The 17,432-nt window shown below is 60.7% G+C and overlaps 1 protein-coding gene across 1 annotated transcript; it reads right to left on the bottom strand.

Annotated features, from left to right (window-relative positions):
• Positions 1-7,818: 7,818 nt before the first annotated feature.
• CCDC92B (coiled-coil domain containing 92B) lies at positions 7,819-17,228 on the bottom strand. The gene is made up of 3 exons (XM_054208254.1): positions 17,075-17,228; positions 12,482-12,529; positions 7,819-8,429 (listed from the first exon to the last, which is right to left on the bottom strand). The coding sequence occupies exons 1-3, from the start codon at positions 17,202-17,204 to the stop codon at positions 7,819-7,821; spliced, it is 789 nt and encodes a 262-aa protein (XP_054064229.1). The 5' UTR covers positions 17,205-17,228.
• Between the last annotated feature and the right edge of the window lie 204 nt (positions 17,229-17,432).

Raw genomic sequence — 17,432 nt, 5'->3', positions numbered from 1 at the left:
CCCCACGTGGTTCCCCCGCAGACCCCGGCGCTACGGCAAGCCGCCGGGGACCAACCTCCGCGCCCCGCCGGGCAACGCCTTAAAGGGGCCGCGCCGCTTTGAAGGTCACCGGCAGCGGGCGACAGCATTCGGCCCCGCGCCACCGGCACGGGGATGGGGCATCCACAGCTTCTCTGGGAAGTCTCTTCCAGTGTCTCACCACCCGCAGCCTAACAAATCTGACATGTAGACGTGGTGCTGAGGGACGTGGTTTAGTGGTGGGCTTGGGAGCATTGGGTTGGTGGTTGGACTCCATGATCTGGTGGTTGGACTCCATGAAAAATCCAACCTAGACGATTCTATGATTCTATAATTCTGAGACCAACCTAGACGATTGTATGATTCTATAATTCTGAGACAAACACGGACGATTCTATGATTCTAAGATCAGGCTGGACGGGCCTTTGAGCAACCTGCTGGAAGGGGCTTGGAGCTAGGTGGTCTTCAAGATCCCTTCCAACCCAAACCATTCCATCAACCTTGGGGCTGGCCGCAGCCTACATCCACCAAGAGATGCCTGCCCCAAAGCCATGCAGGGCAGGCCTCACGGGCCCCGCCCCACCGGCTTGGCTTGGTGTGGGGCTCCCTGACGGGCCAAAGGGTTTAGTGAGGGGGGGTCAGTCTCTTCTGCCAAGTAACAAGTGACAGGACAAGAGGAAATAGCCTCAAGTTGTGCCAGGGGAGGTTTAGGATGGATATTAGGAAAAATTTCTTCACACAAAGGGTTGTCAAGCATTGGAATGGGCTGCCTAGGGAAGTGGTGGAATCGTCATCCCTGGACGTATTTAAAGGACGGGTAGACGTGGTGCTTAGCGATATGGTTTAGGGATTTTTTTGTCATTTTTAGGTTGATGGTTGGACTCAATGATCTTAAATGTCCCTTTCAACCTAGGCAATTCTATGATTCTATGGAGTCTCCTTCTCTGGAGATATTCCAAACCCACCTGGGTGCGTTCCTGTCCAGCCTGCTCTAGGTGAACCTCCTTTGGCAGCGGGGTTGGACTAGATATCTCCGAAGTCTCTTCCAACCCCTCTGATTCTGAGATTCCATGACCCCACCCTGGCTACACCCTCCTTTCAGGTAGTTGTAGAGAGTGATGAGGTCTCCCATCAGCCTCTTTTTCTCCAGGCTGAACAACCCCAGGTGTCCCAGGTCTTGGGCACCTCCAGGGATGGGGTATCCACAAGTTCTCTGGGAAACCTCTTCCAGTGTCTCACTCATTTGTTACCCTCAACGTAACAAATCTCTTCCAAATATCTAAAGGTCCCTTCCAACCCAGACGATTCTATGATTCCTGTAGCCCCTTTAGGTACTGGAAGGGGCTACAAGGTCCCTGGAGCTGTGAAGGGGCTCTGGGTGCCGAGGCAGGAGTCAGTCCCGGGGACCAAGACGCAGATGTCCACGGTTTGTGACTGGAGGTGCTGGGGCAGGACAGCACAACCGTCTGCAGATTTCAATCTCTTTATTAAGAAAAAGGCATATTACAATGACTCCTAAAGTACAGCTCCATACTCTGGGTATTAATGCGTTTTGAAAAGCACTTGGTTAAAAAGCGAAGTCGACGTTAACATCGTCCTGGCGAATAATGGTGTCATGTTGTCAAAGAACATTCAAATAAAGCAGAGCAGTGTCAAACCTTTGGCATCTGTCCCACCGCAATGGCTCTCCCCAGCACGAGGCACAGGCTTTTATTGTTCTCAGCTGAGCTTCACAAGCTCAGCCAAGGAGAATATTTTTGCTCCCACGAAACCGCAGCTGCTCTGGGGCCGGAGGAGCCGTACCCAGGGGTGCTTCCCTCCCCTTCCCCCTGCCAGAGCCTTCCTGGGGTCCCGAGCGTGACTCCAGCCGGGCAGAGGCAATGTCCCCACCTGGGGAACCTTGTTGTAGCCTTGGTAAGGACTGGGATGGCAGCGACCTTCTGTGTGACCTTGGAACACCCAAGCGAATACGGACAGTGCTTGTCCCTGCAGGGCCAGGGCTCAGCACCTTACCCAGTCCCTGGGCGGAGAAAGGGTCTGGTTTTTCAGACATACAAAGATTTGAGGGATTCCCATGGCCTAATAGTCTCCTTCCTGCTATAATCGCAGTGACAGGAAAGGGGATCTTTTTCGGAAGCCACAAGATCAGTGAGATCTATCGGGAAGAGGCAGGAGGCATCACCACACCCCGAGGAGGACCAGGGGCCGCTTGGGCTAGCGTTGGGCGCACATCTCACACTGGCAGCTTCGCGACCCCGGTCCTGCCCGGAGGCGTGGGGGGAGGGGGGGTTAAATGAAGGGATCCAATGTGGTGGCGGTACCAAGTGTCACGCTCCCTCTCCCCCTGCCCGCGGCCCCTGGCTGCATGGCTGCAGCAGGGAGCAGGGATGGCAGCATCACTCAGGGCCGGTGCCGGCAGCGCTAGCCGAGCAGACAGGCAAAAACCCGGCCTTGGCGAGCAAAGGGCAGCTTGTAACCAGCGAGGACATGTGTCACTTTTATCCTCATGCTTTGACGGGCCGCGTTGTCTGGCGGGATCCTCCACGGCTGCGGTGCTCATTGATCCCAGGTTTCTCCTGCTCACCCAGCCCCGGCACACCAGCATCGCTGATCTTATCCACAGCATGAGGCAAACGACGGACGGGAGGGAGTTTTCTCTCCCCTCCTTCGCCTTTCCTGTAGGACTTGGCAGCCAGGCACCGACAGTGCAAGAGGGTGACAAGAACAGACGTGCACCGAGGCAGCTGTGGCGTCACTACAGCGAGACCGGCTCGTCGGGGCTGGTGTTCCTGGAGAAGGGCAGGATGCCACGGCTTCACCAGGGGAGCAGGAGCCAGCACACAATGTTGCACACGAGGCACCCGAAACGTTCACCTAGCTCCTGAAAAATCAAAGTCCATCAACGTGCTGCTGATTTACTTTCCTCGGGGGGAGAGCCAGGCGGGCGGCGCTGCGGTGCTGCCACTCCTCTGCCTCCTGGGAGCTTGTTTTGGGGAACACGTGTGCAGGGATGCTCTGTGCGGAGCAGGGTGATCCCCGACCACTGCTGGCTCCGGGTCTCCAGCTGCCTCAGGTGGGGCATTTCTTGCTGCGGTGCTGGCAGCTTTCCCGGGCATCCAGGAGAGACCACCCCAGCCCCTCCGCAGCCCCTGCGTAACACCCACTGGCTCTGCCCTGCCCTCACTTCGCTGCAGTGAAGTTGTTTATAGAAAGCCGTGGGCTCTGCCTCGGACCAACCTTCCCCCGGGCAGCAGGACCGTGCCCCGCTGCAGACAGGTCCCTGCACGGTGCTGTGCCGCAGCGGGAGGGTCACGCAGCCCCCGCACGGGGGTTTTGGGGAGAGGCTGCGCGGTTCAGGCCCTCGCAATGGCACCCTCACAGCGGGGACGGGAAGGATGCAGCTGGGAGCGCTTAGATGAGCCCCAGCAAACACATTCAGAAAATATGGCTTTTTAATTCACAGGGTGAAGAGGGAGAACTCCCCGGTCAGTCTGCCCTGGGCTGAAGACGTCCAGGGGAGCCTGCCCCGAGACACCAGCACCAGCTCTGCCTCTCGGTGCCACCGGCCCCGGCACGGCTGCAGCTGCAGCTGGGGGAGCGGGCGCATCTCCTCCCCACCGCTGCTCACAGGCCTGTACAATTTTGAGTCGTCGCTTTCTGAGAGAGCATTAGGAAAAATAATAGTATGGAAAAGAGAGATTAGCAAACCCAACACATCAAATCCACGAGCCTCTGCAGAGCTGCAGAAGGAACGGGGGGGTGCTGGGGAGAGGTGCCCGGCTGTTAGTCTGCACGCAGAAAGCTCACAGCACAGTTGTGATTTATAGACATAAGACATTGTTTAACAACCGAGCGTTATTGCTATGCATCCACTTCCAGTCTAATCATTAAGCTTTATGAGTCAACATTAAACATCGCTTGTTCCACACAAAGCATGTAGGTGTCAGCGGTTACGCTCCTCGGTCCGTGCGCGCCAGGTACACGGCACAGGTCCAAGCCCCGCGCGCCCTTTGGACTCCCACGGAGTCCGGCAGCACCGACTAAATGCACCTGCAGATCCCTGTTACACCTCGCAGGCTAAGGGCTAATTTGCAGCCCGAGCCTGGGGGGGTCTGTAGGAGCCCCCTGCCCAGGGAGCAGAGGGCAGGCACTGCCCCGGCTGCTCCCGCTCCCTGGGGCTCGCTGGGGCTAACAGCGGCCCACTCATTGGAAAATAGGATCGCTGTCTTTTTGTTCCCCCCTGTTTTTTTTCCCTCCCAGATCATTTTGATCTATTTGATCAGTTTATATAAATACAAAGATTAAAATAATTTATCTCAACATCATTTCTATTACAATCATACAGTGTTTTCCCTTTAAAACAAGTGCATGTATATGTGTGTGTGTGTGTGTGTATATATATATCAGTGTATATATAGTATCTCTAGAGCTCCCCCCCCCAAGAAAAGCAGCAGGGACGGACGCAGGTACAGCGTGCAGGAGCTGATCCTTCCCGCTCCGAGGCAAGGGTGCCCAGGGAAATGCGCAGGGCTCGCCCCAACAGCTCATTTCCAAGCACACTGCAGTGGGACGAAGCAGGGGAATCGGGGTCCTCCCTCTCCGCCTCCTTGGGAACCGGCCCCCCCTCGCTGCAGGCAGCCCTGCCTGCACGCCCGAGGGCCGCGGGGCTCGGGGCCTGCCCGGCTGCCCACAGACCCCAGGGAGTACCGGGAGGAGGGAGAAGCCATCGGGGGAACTGGAAATGAGATCGACTCCTTGAGCAAGCTGCTAATTAGCGGTGAAGAGGAAAGGGTCCTGCAGCTCAGACAGGGTTGCTTCATTTACATACTAGGCACTAAAAATGATGATTGCTAGGAAGGTATTTACACAGAAGAAGGATCATACCTCTCCCTCCCCTCTTCAATGCTCAGGTCTGTCACGAACACCATGATCTTATCAAGGATTTTATAATAAAAATGCAACATATTCTGTCTATCAGGATTGTCTAGGAAGGCGAGGGGAAAGCAGCTGTGCACACCACAGCTGCAGGGGCAGCCAAACAGCGCAGGGACATGTATTACCCTCTCTCGCGTTAAAAGAGAACAGAGACAAATCCTCAGCAGAACCTCTCTGAACCTGAGGCCAAACAGCGCCTCACTTGCGCGACACCACCAGGACGGGGTGGCCGCGATGCTGCACCCCGGGTGCCGCCTGTGCAACGCAGCAGGAACTGCTCCTCGCCGCCCCCCGCTCTGCCTCCGCGGGGGTGGGCGACAGCGGGGCCCCCAGAGCCCCCAGCACCCACAGGCTGCCTTAAATCGCCTTGCAAAGGGAAAGACGTAGGAAGCCCTCCGCCGCCTGACCTAGAGCTGGGCTCAGGGCTTTTCTCCCTTGTGCAACTGTACCCAGGTGCTCACCTCCAGCTGGGCATCACCGATGCCCCCCATGCTGCCCCCGCACCCCCTCAAGAAGGCAACAGGGTACGTGAGCACCCTGTCAGGGCTCTTTGTGGCCTTCTGCAGGGGGGATGACAGTCAGGGAGGGCAGACAGGAGCCAGCGGGAGCTCTGCTGGCCTCTGTGCTCCCGAGGCAGCGGCTCTGGCTGCCAAAATTTCCCCTTGGGGCTTTGCCTTCGCCGCCAGGAGCTGCACACTTCTGCAGGGCTGCAGCCAGGGTGTCCGCTCCCTGGGCCCTTGCTCCCTGCTCTTGCCCAGGCACACTGGTGCTGGGCTTCTCCCCAGACTCAGGGGTGCGTTAGAGACCGTGGCAGGAGCTGGAGAGGGGGTCCCAGCCCCTTGAGGCTACCCTGGGGGGAGCAGGAGGGGTCTTGCCCTCCAAAGCCTGGCTATTCACATCACAGCCAAAGACAAGCTACAAAAGCTGCTAACTTCTGTCCTGCTAGTGCAGCTGGTGCGCTTCGGGGTTTGTTTTTACCAAAGAGCTGGCCTAGGGACTGTTGCCGAGAATCTCGTAAAAGCATTTTAATATAGTATATAAATATTGAACTACAAAAATAGACACCTCTGACTGCATGGGCACGCTGTGGCTGAGCTCGGGCAGGCTAAGCCCGACTGGTCTATGAGGGCGATGTTTTTGAAGAGGTTTCAAACTGAATTGGAAGGAAGGAAACAGGGTCTGATCACAGCCCGCGGCTTCCCCCAGCCCGTGCCAGCCGCGGAGGCAATGGGGGTCCCACGGGAGGCTGCTGCCCACGGGCCGGGCAGGATGCCAGCTGCGGGCAGGGGCCAGGGCTCCTGGCTGGCACCGCTGCCCCAGCACAGCTGCGTGGCCAGGCCGGCCAGGGCTGGTAGCCAGACCACAGGGGCAAAAACCCTGCCCATCCCGCAGGTCCTGCAGAGACCTTCACCCTGCCCGGCTGCCGGAGTTGCCCTCGCCTCTCCCTGTTTCTGCAGTTTCAGAACACCCAGGGAATGGATGTATAAAGCTGCTGGTTTGGTTTGGAGGCTGGGCAAGGCTGCCCCGGCGGGGCGAAGGCTGCTGTGCTGGGATGGACTGGGAAGTGGTGGAGGAGGACTGGAGAGCCTGGCGGTGCTGGGAGGGACTGGGAGGCAGTGGAGAAGGACTGCACGGCCCCGCAGTGATTTGACCCTGGGGGATGTGGCAAGGAACACAGGTGAAGTGGCTTTTCCAGCCTCTGCTCCTCATGGAAGCTGAACCTGGGGCTGGTGTGGCCCCAGCAGGTTTCCGTGTACCATGGTGCACGGTCAGGAGCACATTCCTCATGTGGCTGCTCAGTTCTGTGGGAAACCCAGACCTGGCTGTGGATGGGGCTGAGAGCCGAGATGCCGGTGCCCACACCAGACCTGCCTGGCACGGGGGGTGCAGGTCACAGCCCTGCTCCAGCGGCACGTGGAGCAAGGCTGCAGGGGCGAGGAAACACACGAGGTGTCCGGCACTGGTGGTCACAGCTCACGGCCAGCTGCTCATCCAAGTCCTGCATCTAAATGTAACAGGGAGAAATCCATGTTAGAGGCAGCCGAATCGCTGGACAGGGGAGAGGGGGCTTGGCTGGCACGGCTGCGCTGTCTCCATGGAGGGGGAACCCTCCTGCACCTGTGGGACTGACTGTCATTCAGCTGCCTCCATCCCGGGGGACCTTCCTGGTGATGTCTGGGGCTCGCTCCAGCCCAGCCCTGCTGCCGGCGATGCCCAGGGCTGGAGGCACGGCAGAGATCATCCCGCAGTGCCCAGCCATATACCGCACAGCCCGGCACTCACTGCTGCACGCCCACCTCCCGGCACCCCCGGCCGGGAAAACACACCCGGCGTCCGCTCGAAGGGCAGCAACAGCAGAAAGATCTCATGGCAGAAATGCAGATTTTCTCTCTTCCTTTTTCTTTTCTTTTTTTTCTTTTCTCTTTTCTTTTCTTTCTTCTTTTCTCGTCTTTTTTTCTTTTTTCTTCCTTTCTTCCTTTTTCTTTCCTTCTTTCATTCTTTCTCCTTTCTTTTCCTTTTTCTTTCCTTTCTTTTTGTTCTCCCTTTCTTTTCTTTCTTCCTTTTTCTTTCCTTTCTTTCTTTCTTCCTTCCTTCCTTTTCCTTTTTATTTTTCTCTCTCCCTCTCTCTTCCCCTTTCCCATTCCTCGGGAGCTCCAGCTCAGCCGTTCCCCTCCGCCGCCCGCTGCGGGCTTGCCGCCGGCCGCCCCGGCTCGGGCCCCTGGGGCGGGGGCTCCTGCGGGCTGCCCGCGGGCAGGGCAGCGGCCTCCCGCCGCCCCTTCCCCGCCGGGGAACGAGGGCAGGCACCCCCGGTGCCGCCGGGCTCAGGCCTCCCCGCCCGCTCGGGCCGCACCGTCCCCTCGCCGCCTACTCCCGGCCGCGGGGGGCCCCGCGGGGGCCGGGCCCCGGCCTCTTGCCGGGCTCGCCCTTGCCCGCCTTGGCCCTGCCCGCCGGCTCCGGGCCGGGCTGCCGGGGCGGCCTCTGGGCCCGGGGGGCGGCGGCGGCGGCCGTGCCGGGGGGCGGCGGACGCTGCGGCGGCCGCGCCGCGTAGAGGAAGAGGGCCGGGTCGGGCATGGCGTCCTGCTCCTCGGGCGGCGGCTCCCGCGGGCGGCGCGGCGGCGGCGGGCGGTGCCCGCGGCGGCGGGGCCGGCCCTCGGGCGGGGGCGGCTCTGGGGGCGGCTGCGCGGCCGGGCGGGGGCCCGGCAGGCGCTGGGCCGTGGCGTGCAGCTGCAGGGAGAGGTAGGCGGCCGCCTCCGTCTGCTTCTGCAGCTCGGTGTCGAGGATGGTGACCCGGTGGCTCCGCCGCTTCAGCTCCTCCAGGAACCGGCGCTCCTTGTTGCGGAGGCTGGACCGCAGCGCGGCCACCAGCGTCTCCTTGTGCCGCAGCTCCTTGCGCAGCTCCAGGTTGTCCTTCTCCTTCTCCTGCAGCTGGGCCTCCATCGCCCGGCACTTCTCCTCCAGCTCCCGGTCCAGCACATCTGCGGGGGCAAGGCACAGAAGGGGGTCAGAGGAGGCGGTGGGGGCTCAGCCTCAGCCCGTGGCTCCCAAAGCGTCCCCGCGCTCCTGACGGGGCTGTGGGGGCTCGTGGATGTGGCTGCCGGCATGTCACAGCAGGGCCACCGAGGCTGCTCGGGCGCCTCTGGGAGCTGGGGCTGCAGAACGGCCCGAGAGCTGCCGGAGCGTGGGGCGGGCAGGCAGGGGAGCCCCCGGCAGCCCCCAGCTGCGGGGCTGCGGGCACAGCGCGATGTCCAACACCCCAACACAGGGGGAAAGCAAAGGCGGTTTCAGCGGAGGACGCTGTTGCCATGGAACCTGCTGCCTCTCCCTCGCTGCAGCCCCATGCTGCGGTTTTAAAATTTCCCTAGGTAACTGGTTTTTCACCCTAAAAGTGACTTTGAGTGTGTGGAAGCAGAGGGCATAGGGGAGCGTATGGGCTGGGGGAGAAAAGGAAACATCTGCAGTGAAACCATCAGCCCAATTTAGGAGAGGTCGTCAACCTCAAGCCCCAGGACTCCGCAGCCTGATTAGCAAGGATGGAGATGCTGATGTTGCAGGATTACAGAGGAGCCAGGTGGTGCCTGGCGAGGAAGGAATCCCCACCCCGGGTAGGAGGAGTGGGCTCAGGGGGAGCATTCTGGGGGGCAGGATGGCCAGGCTGCCGTCCCCAGCTGCTGCGTGCTCACCACGCCGTCACTCTGGTCACCAACGCCTGGCCTGCTCGTCCTTCTGCTCCTGGCAGCAGCCGACGGGGCGCGGACAGGACTTGTTAAAACAGAGGTGCTGCATCGAGTGGCAGGTTCCCCACGGCTCCCACCACCCCCCCTGCCCTTCCCACACCCCAGTGGGTGACGGACGCCCTGCCTGCCCCGGCCCTTCTGAGTCACACCACAAGCACCCAAAAGAGCCTGACTTTCACGTGCGGCCCTGCACGTGGCTGCTGCACGCCCTGCACCGTGTGGGCTCCCTTCTACCTGCCTGCAGGAGAACGCCTGCCTGACATCCCCACCACCACCCATCCATCCATCCCACTCGCCATCCAGCCTTCCTCCATCCCACCCACCATGGTGGTGTCAAGAGACTGCATTCAGCAAACACCTGTACAGCAATTCGGGTAACCAAACTGCATTTCCCCAATCGCTTCTGCCTAACGACCTTGAAGGGCTGGAGGAGGTGAGGGGTGGAGGAGAAGCATGGCAGCCACAGAGGCTCATGTCATGGTGACTCTCTCCGCTTCTCTGGGCAGCCTTAGCTCCGCTGTGGACATGCACTGAAGGTGTGTCTGTACGTGGGCAGCCAGGTCCTGCCCCATGGCCATGTGCAGGTCCACGGGGACCCACTTCTGCACACCAGACAAGGTGTCCCCGTGCCGTAGAGGGGCAGGGCTGGCCCGAGCACCCCCACCCCGAGAAGCTCCTGCAGGCTGGCCTGGCTGGGAGCCCTGTGTGCTGGGCTCCCTGGGGGGCTGCAGTCCTCTGCGGCTGGTGGGGCAGCACTTGGGACAGCGAAACTGCCTTGGAGGAGATGCATCGGAAGGATGCTCTGAAATGGGAAGGAGGAGAGAGGAGCATCGCTGGCAGCCAGATTTCACCTCCTCTCTGCACCTCCTCTGGGTGGGAGGGAGTGGGGGACAGTGTCTCAAACTGCTCTTGTCCTCTGCCAAAAAGCGTTACCATCTCCAAAAGATGCTGCTCGTGTGGGGTTCTCATGGGACCCCGGGGACCTGACCCAGGCACAGGTTTCCCGTTGCAGCTGCTGTGAGCTCATGACTGGGTGCATTCCCCATGCTCAGCCCTGGGAGGTGTTTGGGGACACCCGGGGAGGCGGCACATCCCGCCCGCAGGTGCGAGGTGGCAGCTGGAGCACCCGCGCAGGGGATTCGCACCCCTGCGGTGAAGGGGCTGGGCTCAGCGGGTACCCGGAGCGCTGGGCTGTGCGGCCACACCGTGAACCCGGCGCAGGCTCACAGGGGCCCCGGCCGCCCCAGTGCACCCGCCCTGCCTGCATGGGCTCCTGCCCCTGGCAGCCCCTGGCAGCGAGCTCCTGCGCCAGCCCTTGGTGGGGCACGGGGAGGGGAGCGAAAGCTGCCCGCTGAGGCTGGCACCCGCCTGCGCTCAGCCCGGCCTGCCCAGGCCTGCTCCCATTGTCTGCAATAATCTCTGCTTTTTACGATACGATTTGCAACCGCTTTATGGCCTCAGCTCCTAAGTGTCTGCTGCAGAGGAAAAAATGCTTTATAATGAGATCTTAAGGGAGGCAGTTGCACACGGTAATTATTACGAGTGGCATTTGAAGAGCAATCATTTGATGGCATCTTAAATTAGGTGGTTGCCCCATAAACGTGGCAAACATGATCCTGCTCTTCGTAAGCTGTTAAAAGGCTGAAGGATGAGCAGAGACCTGTGGGTGGGATTCACTGCAAATTATGGTCTGTGACGCACTGATGGCACCCAGAGGGCTGGACACGAGGCCTTCCCACCAGCAGCAAGCCCACCCGCGCAGGGCAGGGACCCCGGGCTTGGCAAGGGGGGTGTGAGCTGGAAATGGGGGTCTGCTGGGGGCTGCGATGGGGTGAGATGGTCTGGGTGGGCAATGCCCACTGCGCATCCTCCTCCTGGGCACGGCCCCGTGGCTGGGAGCCCCACATCCCCCTGGAGCTGGCCACGGTGCTGCCAAGGGACAGGAACCCTTGCATCTCCGGTGAGGGTGGCCCCGTGCGCCCCCAGCACCGCCAGCCCTGGCTCTGAGGATGAAGCGCAGGCTGGGGCTTGGTGCCAAGCACCGTGCCCGGGCAGTGCCAGGGATGAGTTTCAGCTTCATCCCTGGGACGGAGGAAGAAGAGGATCCGGGCTGCTCACAGAGCATCCTCTGTCGGCCACGGGCATGCAGGCACCTCTGCCTGCCCCTGCCTGCCCCGGGTGCTGTTGGAGTCGGGGACACGTCACCCAGAGCTGTGCGGTGGCATCTCCTGGCCCGCAGGAGCAGCGTGTCAAGGGCAGTCTCAGCCCGTGGCCCCTCAGGACAGAGGTAAGGCCAGGCAGGATGGACCCCAAAGGGGACATCGACACACACCCCCTCCCCGCCGGGCGGTGGATGGAGCAGGGCCATGGCCCCAGCCAGGTGGTCAGTGGGAGCCCGGGGGCACCGCAGCCTGTGGGCCTCGCTGGCCACAGTTCACTGCCCAGAGAGTTGCCCAATGCATCCCGCTCGGGCGCCAGGCTGGCCGGACTCTGCTCCGCGGGTCAGGGCTGCGGGGGTGTGTGCGAGACACGGGGAATGGCTGCATCCGCTTCCAGAGGACGGGTAGGGCAGAGGATGCTCAGGAAGGGGGGATGCTGGCAGCGGGATGCTCTGCCCGGGCTGTCCCTGCTCCACTGGCGTGTCCATATGCAGCTGGGCACAGCCCAGCCTGCAGCCAGCCCCCTGCTCCCCCTGCTCCCCTGGGTGGCCAGAGGGGACAACGTGATGTGCTGTGCCTTTTGGGCAGCTCTCTGCTGCTGGGATGGTGCCTGGAGCTCGCAGACATCTTCTGTGCACCAAGACTTTTCTCCCCCTTATTTTGGAATGTGAAAGATTGTTTTGTGGGCAAAACTGAGTGTTTGACGAACCAAAGGTGCTGGGGGATTTTCTGAATCAGCGTCTGGATTGCAGCGGGTGAGGGGAGTTTGGGGGGTTTGGGTAATGTCCGTGCTGGCTTTTCCCTGGGGCTGGGGGTTTGCAGGCTTTGCGTGCCGCCCTGGGGGGCTGTCTCAGGGCTTTAGCGAGGCCAGCCCAGGGACGCTGCCTTTCACAGCAGAACTCCCCCGGGGGGCTGCCCAGGCATTTCGTGGGGCTGCCGACAGACTCTGAACGTGCAGGGTGACCTCCCGGCTGCAGCCCTGCCTTCAGCCCAGCCGTGCCCTGCCGATAAGGTCCATGTCCCCTCCCTGGGCCACCCCAATGGGCCCCTCCGGCCGCAGGCTCTTTGGGCAGCCACCCGCCCCCCCTGCACACTCCCCCTTATCTTATCTCGTGCAAAAACCTGTGCTCTTACCTTGCTGGCGGGCTTCCAGCTCTTTTATTTCCAGGTCATGGGTGAGCTCTGGAAGAGAAATCAAACAGGAGTGAGAAGGCGCATCCCACCCATCCTGTGCGCTCCCTGTGTCTCCCCCTGCTCCCCGCCGGGGCACTGGCAATCACCGTGGCTGTGGCGCTGCCTCTGCCCAGCCCACGGAGTGAGCGTGGCCATCTCAGATGAGCCAAAAATAGACAATTTCAGCAATTTGTATGTTATTAAGCAGCCTTGGGATCTGGCACCTGCCATGGCGCTTGCCCCTGCGACGTGGCCAAGGCAGTGTCTGCAGGTCCTGCCACAGCAGAGTGGGAGGCTCCATTTCTCTGGCAATACCTTTTCTTTTTCTAAGAGAGTTCCTAACCATTTTTGGTGCTTTAAATCAGGACAAAGAGCAGAGCAACGGACTGAAAATAGACCAAAGTGTAAGCTGCCCCCCCAAGTATTTCATAATTTACTGCTTCTAGGCTGATCTCTGCCTCTGCAAGTGGGATGGCATGGTCCCTGCACGGAGCCCGCAGAAGGATGCTGCCCTGCTCCAGGGACAACGTGAACCTTCAAACCCTCCTCATCCTGGCACCGAGCGCAGCACGGGGGCTGCGGGTCTCCTCTCGCCGGGCGGAGGGGGGCAAGGCAGCAGCAGCGCTGGAGAGGAGCTGCCGTTTGCGGGACATGGCCCCCAGCCTCTGCAGGGCTCCGCAGGCTGCTGGATACAGACGTGCCACCGCGGGATGTGGGCTGCAGACCTCGGGCACCGCAAAGTGTCCCTGCGACTGAAGTGTCCCCAGCCCAGGACAGGGCGGCAGTGCTGCGGGTTGGGGCACAGACAGCCGCGGGCAGAGCTGCCCCGTGCCCACGCTGTGGCCGGGAGCAGCAGCAGTGGCGAGGGCAGCGTCCTGCGGGCATGAGCCCACCCTGGGCAGCCCCTGCCCGCCTGCTCTGCCCTGACACACTGCCTGTTCTCTGCCTGCTCGCTGCCTGCACTCTGCCTGCTCTCTGCCTGCTCGCTCTCTGCCTGCACTTTGCCTACTCGCTGCCAGCTCTCTGCCTGCACTCTGCCTGCTCTCTGCCTGCTCTCTGACAGCACTCTGCCAGCTCTCTGCCTGCTCGATGCCTGCACTCTGCCAGCACTCTGCCAGCTCTCTGCCTGCTCGCTGCCTGTCTCTGCCTGCTCGCTGCCTGCACTCTGCCTGTCTCTGCCTGCTTGCTGCCTGCACTCTGCCAGCACTCTGCCAGCTCTCTGCCTGCACTCTGCCAGCTCTCTGCCTGCACTCTGCCTGTCTCTGCCTGCTTGCTGCCTGCACTCTGCCTAGCCCCGGGCTACTAAATCAGCTCACAAAGGGCAGCGAGGGAAGGAGCTCAGGGACATTCCGCAGTTCACTTCAACCTGCACTCCTCTACAGTGTCTTTTGAACGTATCACCACGGCCCATCAAACCGCCAGCAGATCCAAGGGAAGGAGGAGGAGAAAGGCAGCAGCAGCATTTGGTTGTTTTGGGGCTTTTTCCCCCCCTGAAAATGAGTTCAAATGGTTAAGCTTTGCCCTACATTTTTCTTTTAATCTGCTTTCATGTTGACTCTAATCCTCACCGCTGCCATGCTTCTGAAACGGAACGCTTGGCTCAGGCTGCTCTGCCTGTCTTGGAAAACAAATCTGTAGTGAGAAGGCAGAAGTAACTGAGAATGTAATGCAGTTTCTGGAAAGCTTTCAGCACTCCTGACTGCCCCGTTGGAAATCAATGGCGACTGTGTTATTTTTCTGAAGCTAAAATAATAGGTTTGGAGTCTCAGATATATTTCAAATGAAAACTAAAGCAGTCGCTCATTTCCAAAGAAGACATGGCCCTGCTGAGTGAGTGCAGGGCACGGGGATGACGCACAACCAGGGTCCTTCTGCGCTGGAGCCACGGGGGCTGGTGGGACTCTTTCCCGGTGCTGTCCCCATCACCCCCGAGGGGCAGATCCAGAGGACAGCATGCCGCAGGGCTCTCAGGTGCTCCCGGCCTCCACGGGATGCAGCTGCTCTGCACTTCTGTATCCCGCCTCCCACACTGCTGGCTCCCAGCAGCATTCCTGCTCAGCCCCGGTGCCTCCGGGTGTCCCCTGCACAGGGACATGCACTTCAGCTTCCCTGGTGCAGGATGTGGCTGAGAAGGGCTTTGTATTCCCTGCCATGGGTTAGGACACAGGGGTCTGTCCTGCAGGAGCCCCCCAGCCGCAGCTGCCCGAGGGCCTATGATGCTCTCGGAGTTGGCTGTGTGCCCCTTGGCGGGGCCAGATGCTCGCAGGCAAGCTAGAAATGGGTTCATTTAAGATACGGCTGATGTAAACATGTTGGGCTTCCCTTTGCTGCCTGGGAGGACTGTCCCGGTGCCCCGCCGTGTGAGAGCACGGAGGGACCGTCCGACAGCCCGGCCAGCTTTGCCGTCCACGGCACCCTCTGCAGGGATTCCTCCCCAGACCCCGCTCCGCTCCCGGCACCAGCCGTCCCGCCGTCGTTCTGCTAACACCGCTGAGCAGGCTAATTATTGCCACAAGGCTCGAGCTCATCTTCCAGTAAAAGGAGAAACAGAAGAGTCAGAGAAATCTATTGCTATTTCTGCTGTGTTTATACCTTGCAAGTAAAACGGGAGTGGGAGGGAAGCCAACTCTCCTCTGTAATGCGAGGCTCGTTCCAATAACTGAATCACAGCACGGGGCTCTGGGCTGCACTACCCTCCTGCAAAGCCTCCGACCGGGACTGCAGGGCTGCGGGGCTTCGCTGGGGCCGGCTCTGCCCTAGCCCTGCAGCGAGGACTGTGGTATTTGCCCAAAGCAGCCACCCCCTCCTCCTGCCCGGGCGTCAGGGGCTCCGGGGGCTCCGTCCCGCTTTCAGCCCTTGCTGCTCGATGGTGGGGGCTCTGAGGACGCCAAGTGCAGCCGGCAGGGACTGCCCTGGGTCCAGAGGCAGCAAACCTGGGGATTTATTTACTTGAATAAGGTCCCTTATGGACACGCTGCTCTGCTGCTGGATCCAGCCCGGATCCAAAGGTGCTGACTTGCTGCATGACCACCCCCGGGACTCCCCTGGCTTGGCTCCCACTCGGAGCCGGCGCTCCCTCCGCCGCTGAGGGCTCTGGCGCCTGGGAACTGCCACTGCCGCCGCTGCGGGCGGACGGAGCTTCTCGGGGCTGAGTAGGTGGCAGCTGAGAAACGGAGCGCTGCAGGAGGGTGGGTGTTTCCAACGGCGATGCCTCGGGGAGACCGACGGGATGGTGCGGAAGTTCGGGTCTTACAGAGCAGCTCCAGGGCAGGTGGTGCCGCTCCGCAGGGCCACAACGGGGGAAGCGCCGACATACCGACCCCTCTTCCCTCTTGCAAACAGCCCCACCGGGTAACGGCATTCAAACCATCAGCAAAGGCATCTTAAAGCTAACCAGGGGCTTTGCCCCCATCGCTCCTACTAGAAAGGCGTTGCAGAATCCCACCCCTCACAGCAGACACTGCTGTCATTCAGCCGCACTGGGGAGGAGATCACTAATAACCAGCTGCGTAATGGGCTGATTTCTGCCCCTGGGGACTCAGAACCCCCCAGCCTGTCCAAGAGCATGAGAACTCTGCTGTCTTACCTATCTGGAGAGGCTGTAGATGAAGCCATTAAAAGAAAACAATTAGAACAGCAAAAGCTCGGTAAGGGTGGGGGGAAACAGACAATTCTATCAATGCAGACATGTCTTTGTTTCCCAGGAATCAGGGAGGACGGGAGGCTGGAAGACAAGGAGCAATTAGCTACAGCTGAATTATTGATGAGAGTGATGGCACAAGTTGGAATGTGTCAGTGGCGGGCAGGAGGCCGGGGAGCCGTCGCTCTCTGGCCAGGCTGAAGGGGAGGGTGACATTGATGGCGTTCAACCCTCCTCTTTCCCTTAGCCCACTGGCATCTGGGAGAAATGATGAACTCCTTTCACATTTTAATGACCAAAATACCTCTGCGGGCACAGAACAAAGGAGGAGAAGGCAGGACCGTCTTGCTGGCTAATGCTGTTTTTTTCCCCTCTCCTTACCCTGCAGCCAAACCGCTGCAAGGTGCAGGAGCACGCAGCCGGGGAGGGTGCTGAGCTCCTGGGGATAACCCTCACCCAGGAGCACGCCCTGAGCACGGCGGGAGAACAAAGGGAGAGGGTTTTAACGATGGACTGTCAACACAGACTCCTGCCTTATCACCCACCCGGCCAGCTGATGCCCAGAATAAAAATCGCTCTGGTTCTTCAGTGTGGCGGCTGGAGGAAGCTGCTGGCACCCATTCCCAGAGGTGTCCCATTTTAGAGGGACTGATCCACACCAGATTTGGTGGCCACGTAGTGTGGTCTGGGGGGGGCTGGTGGCACCCGCGCCAGGGGTGCGAGCGGGAAGCTGAAGGGGATCCCCTGGTCCCACACCAAGCAGGATGCCCTGCACCTTGGCGCTCGCCTCCTCCGCGTCCTGCCAAACGCCAGCGCGAGCTCCCGCGAGCCCCATGGTGCCAGCAGGAGCTCTCCTGCCCAAGGTGCCCCATGGGCACGCAGCTCCCACATGCCATGGTCACCCCAACGCTCACCTGAGCAGTGCTTCTGCAAGCGGAGGATCTCCAGGTGCAGGTCATGGAGCAGCTCCATCTGCTCCTTCTTCAGGAAAGAGATGTGCCGCTGCACACTCTGGATCTGGTGCTCCAGGGACACGGTCTCCATCGCAACCAAGTTCACAGTCCAGGCCTGCGGGGAGTGGAGACGGCTCGTGATCAGACACGCAGCAGCATACCGGGCTGGTGAGCCCCGTCCCCGGAGGCCATGCTGGGCAGAGCCCACTGGGTGCGGGGTGGGTGACGGCTCTGCTCTACCCTTGCCAGGGGGATGTGGCTGTGGGTGAAGCAGCCCTGCTCAGATCCCCAGGGAACGGTCCCCAGCCACCCCACTGCC

The sequence above is a fragment of the Rissa tridactyla genome, chromosome 7 (genome assembly GCF_028500815.1).
Source record: "Rissa tridactyla isolate bRisTri1 chromosome 7, bRisTri1.patW.cur.20221130, whole genome shotgun sequence".
NCBI lineage: Eukaryota > Metazoa > Chordata > Aves > Charadriiformes > Laridae > Rissa > Rissa tridactyla.
The sequence above is the reverse complement of the archived record's forward strand: the minus strand, read 5'-3'. Positions and strand labels throughout refer to the sequence as shown.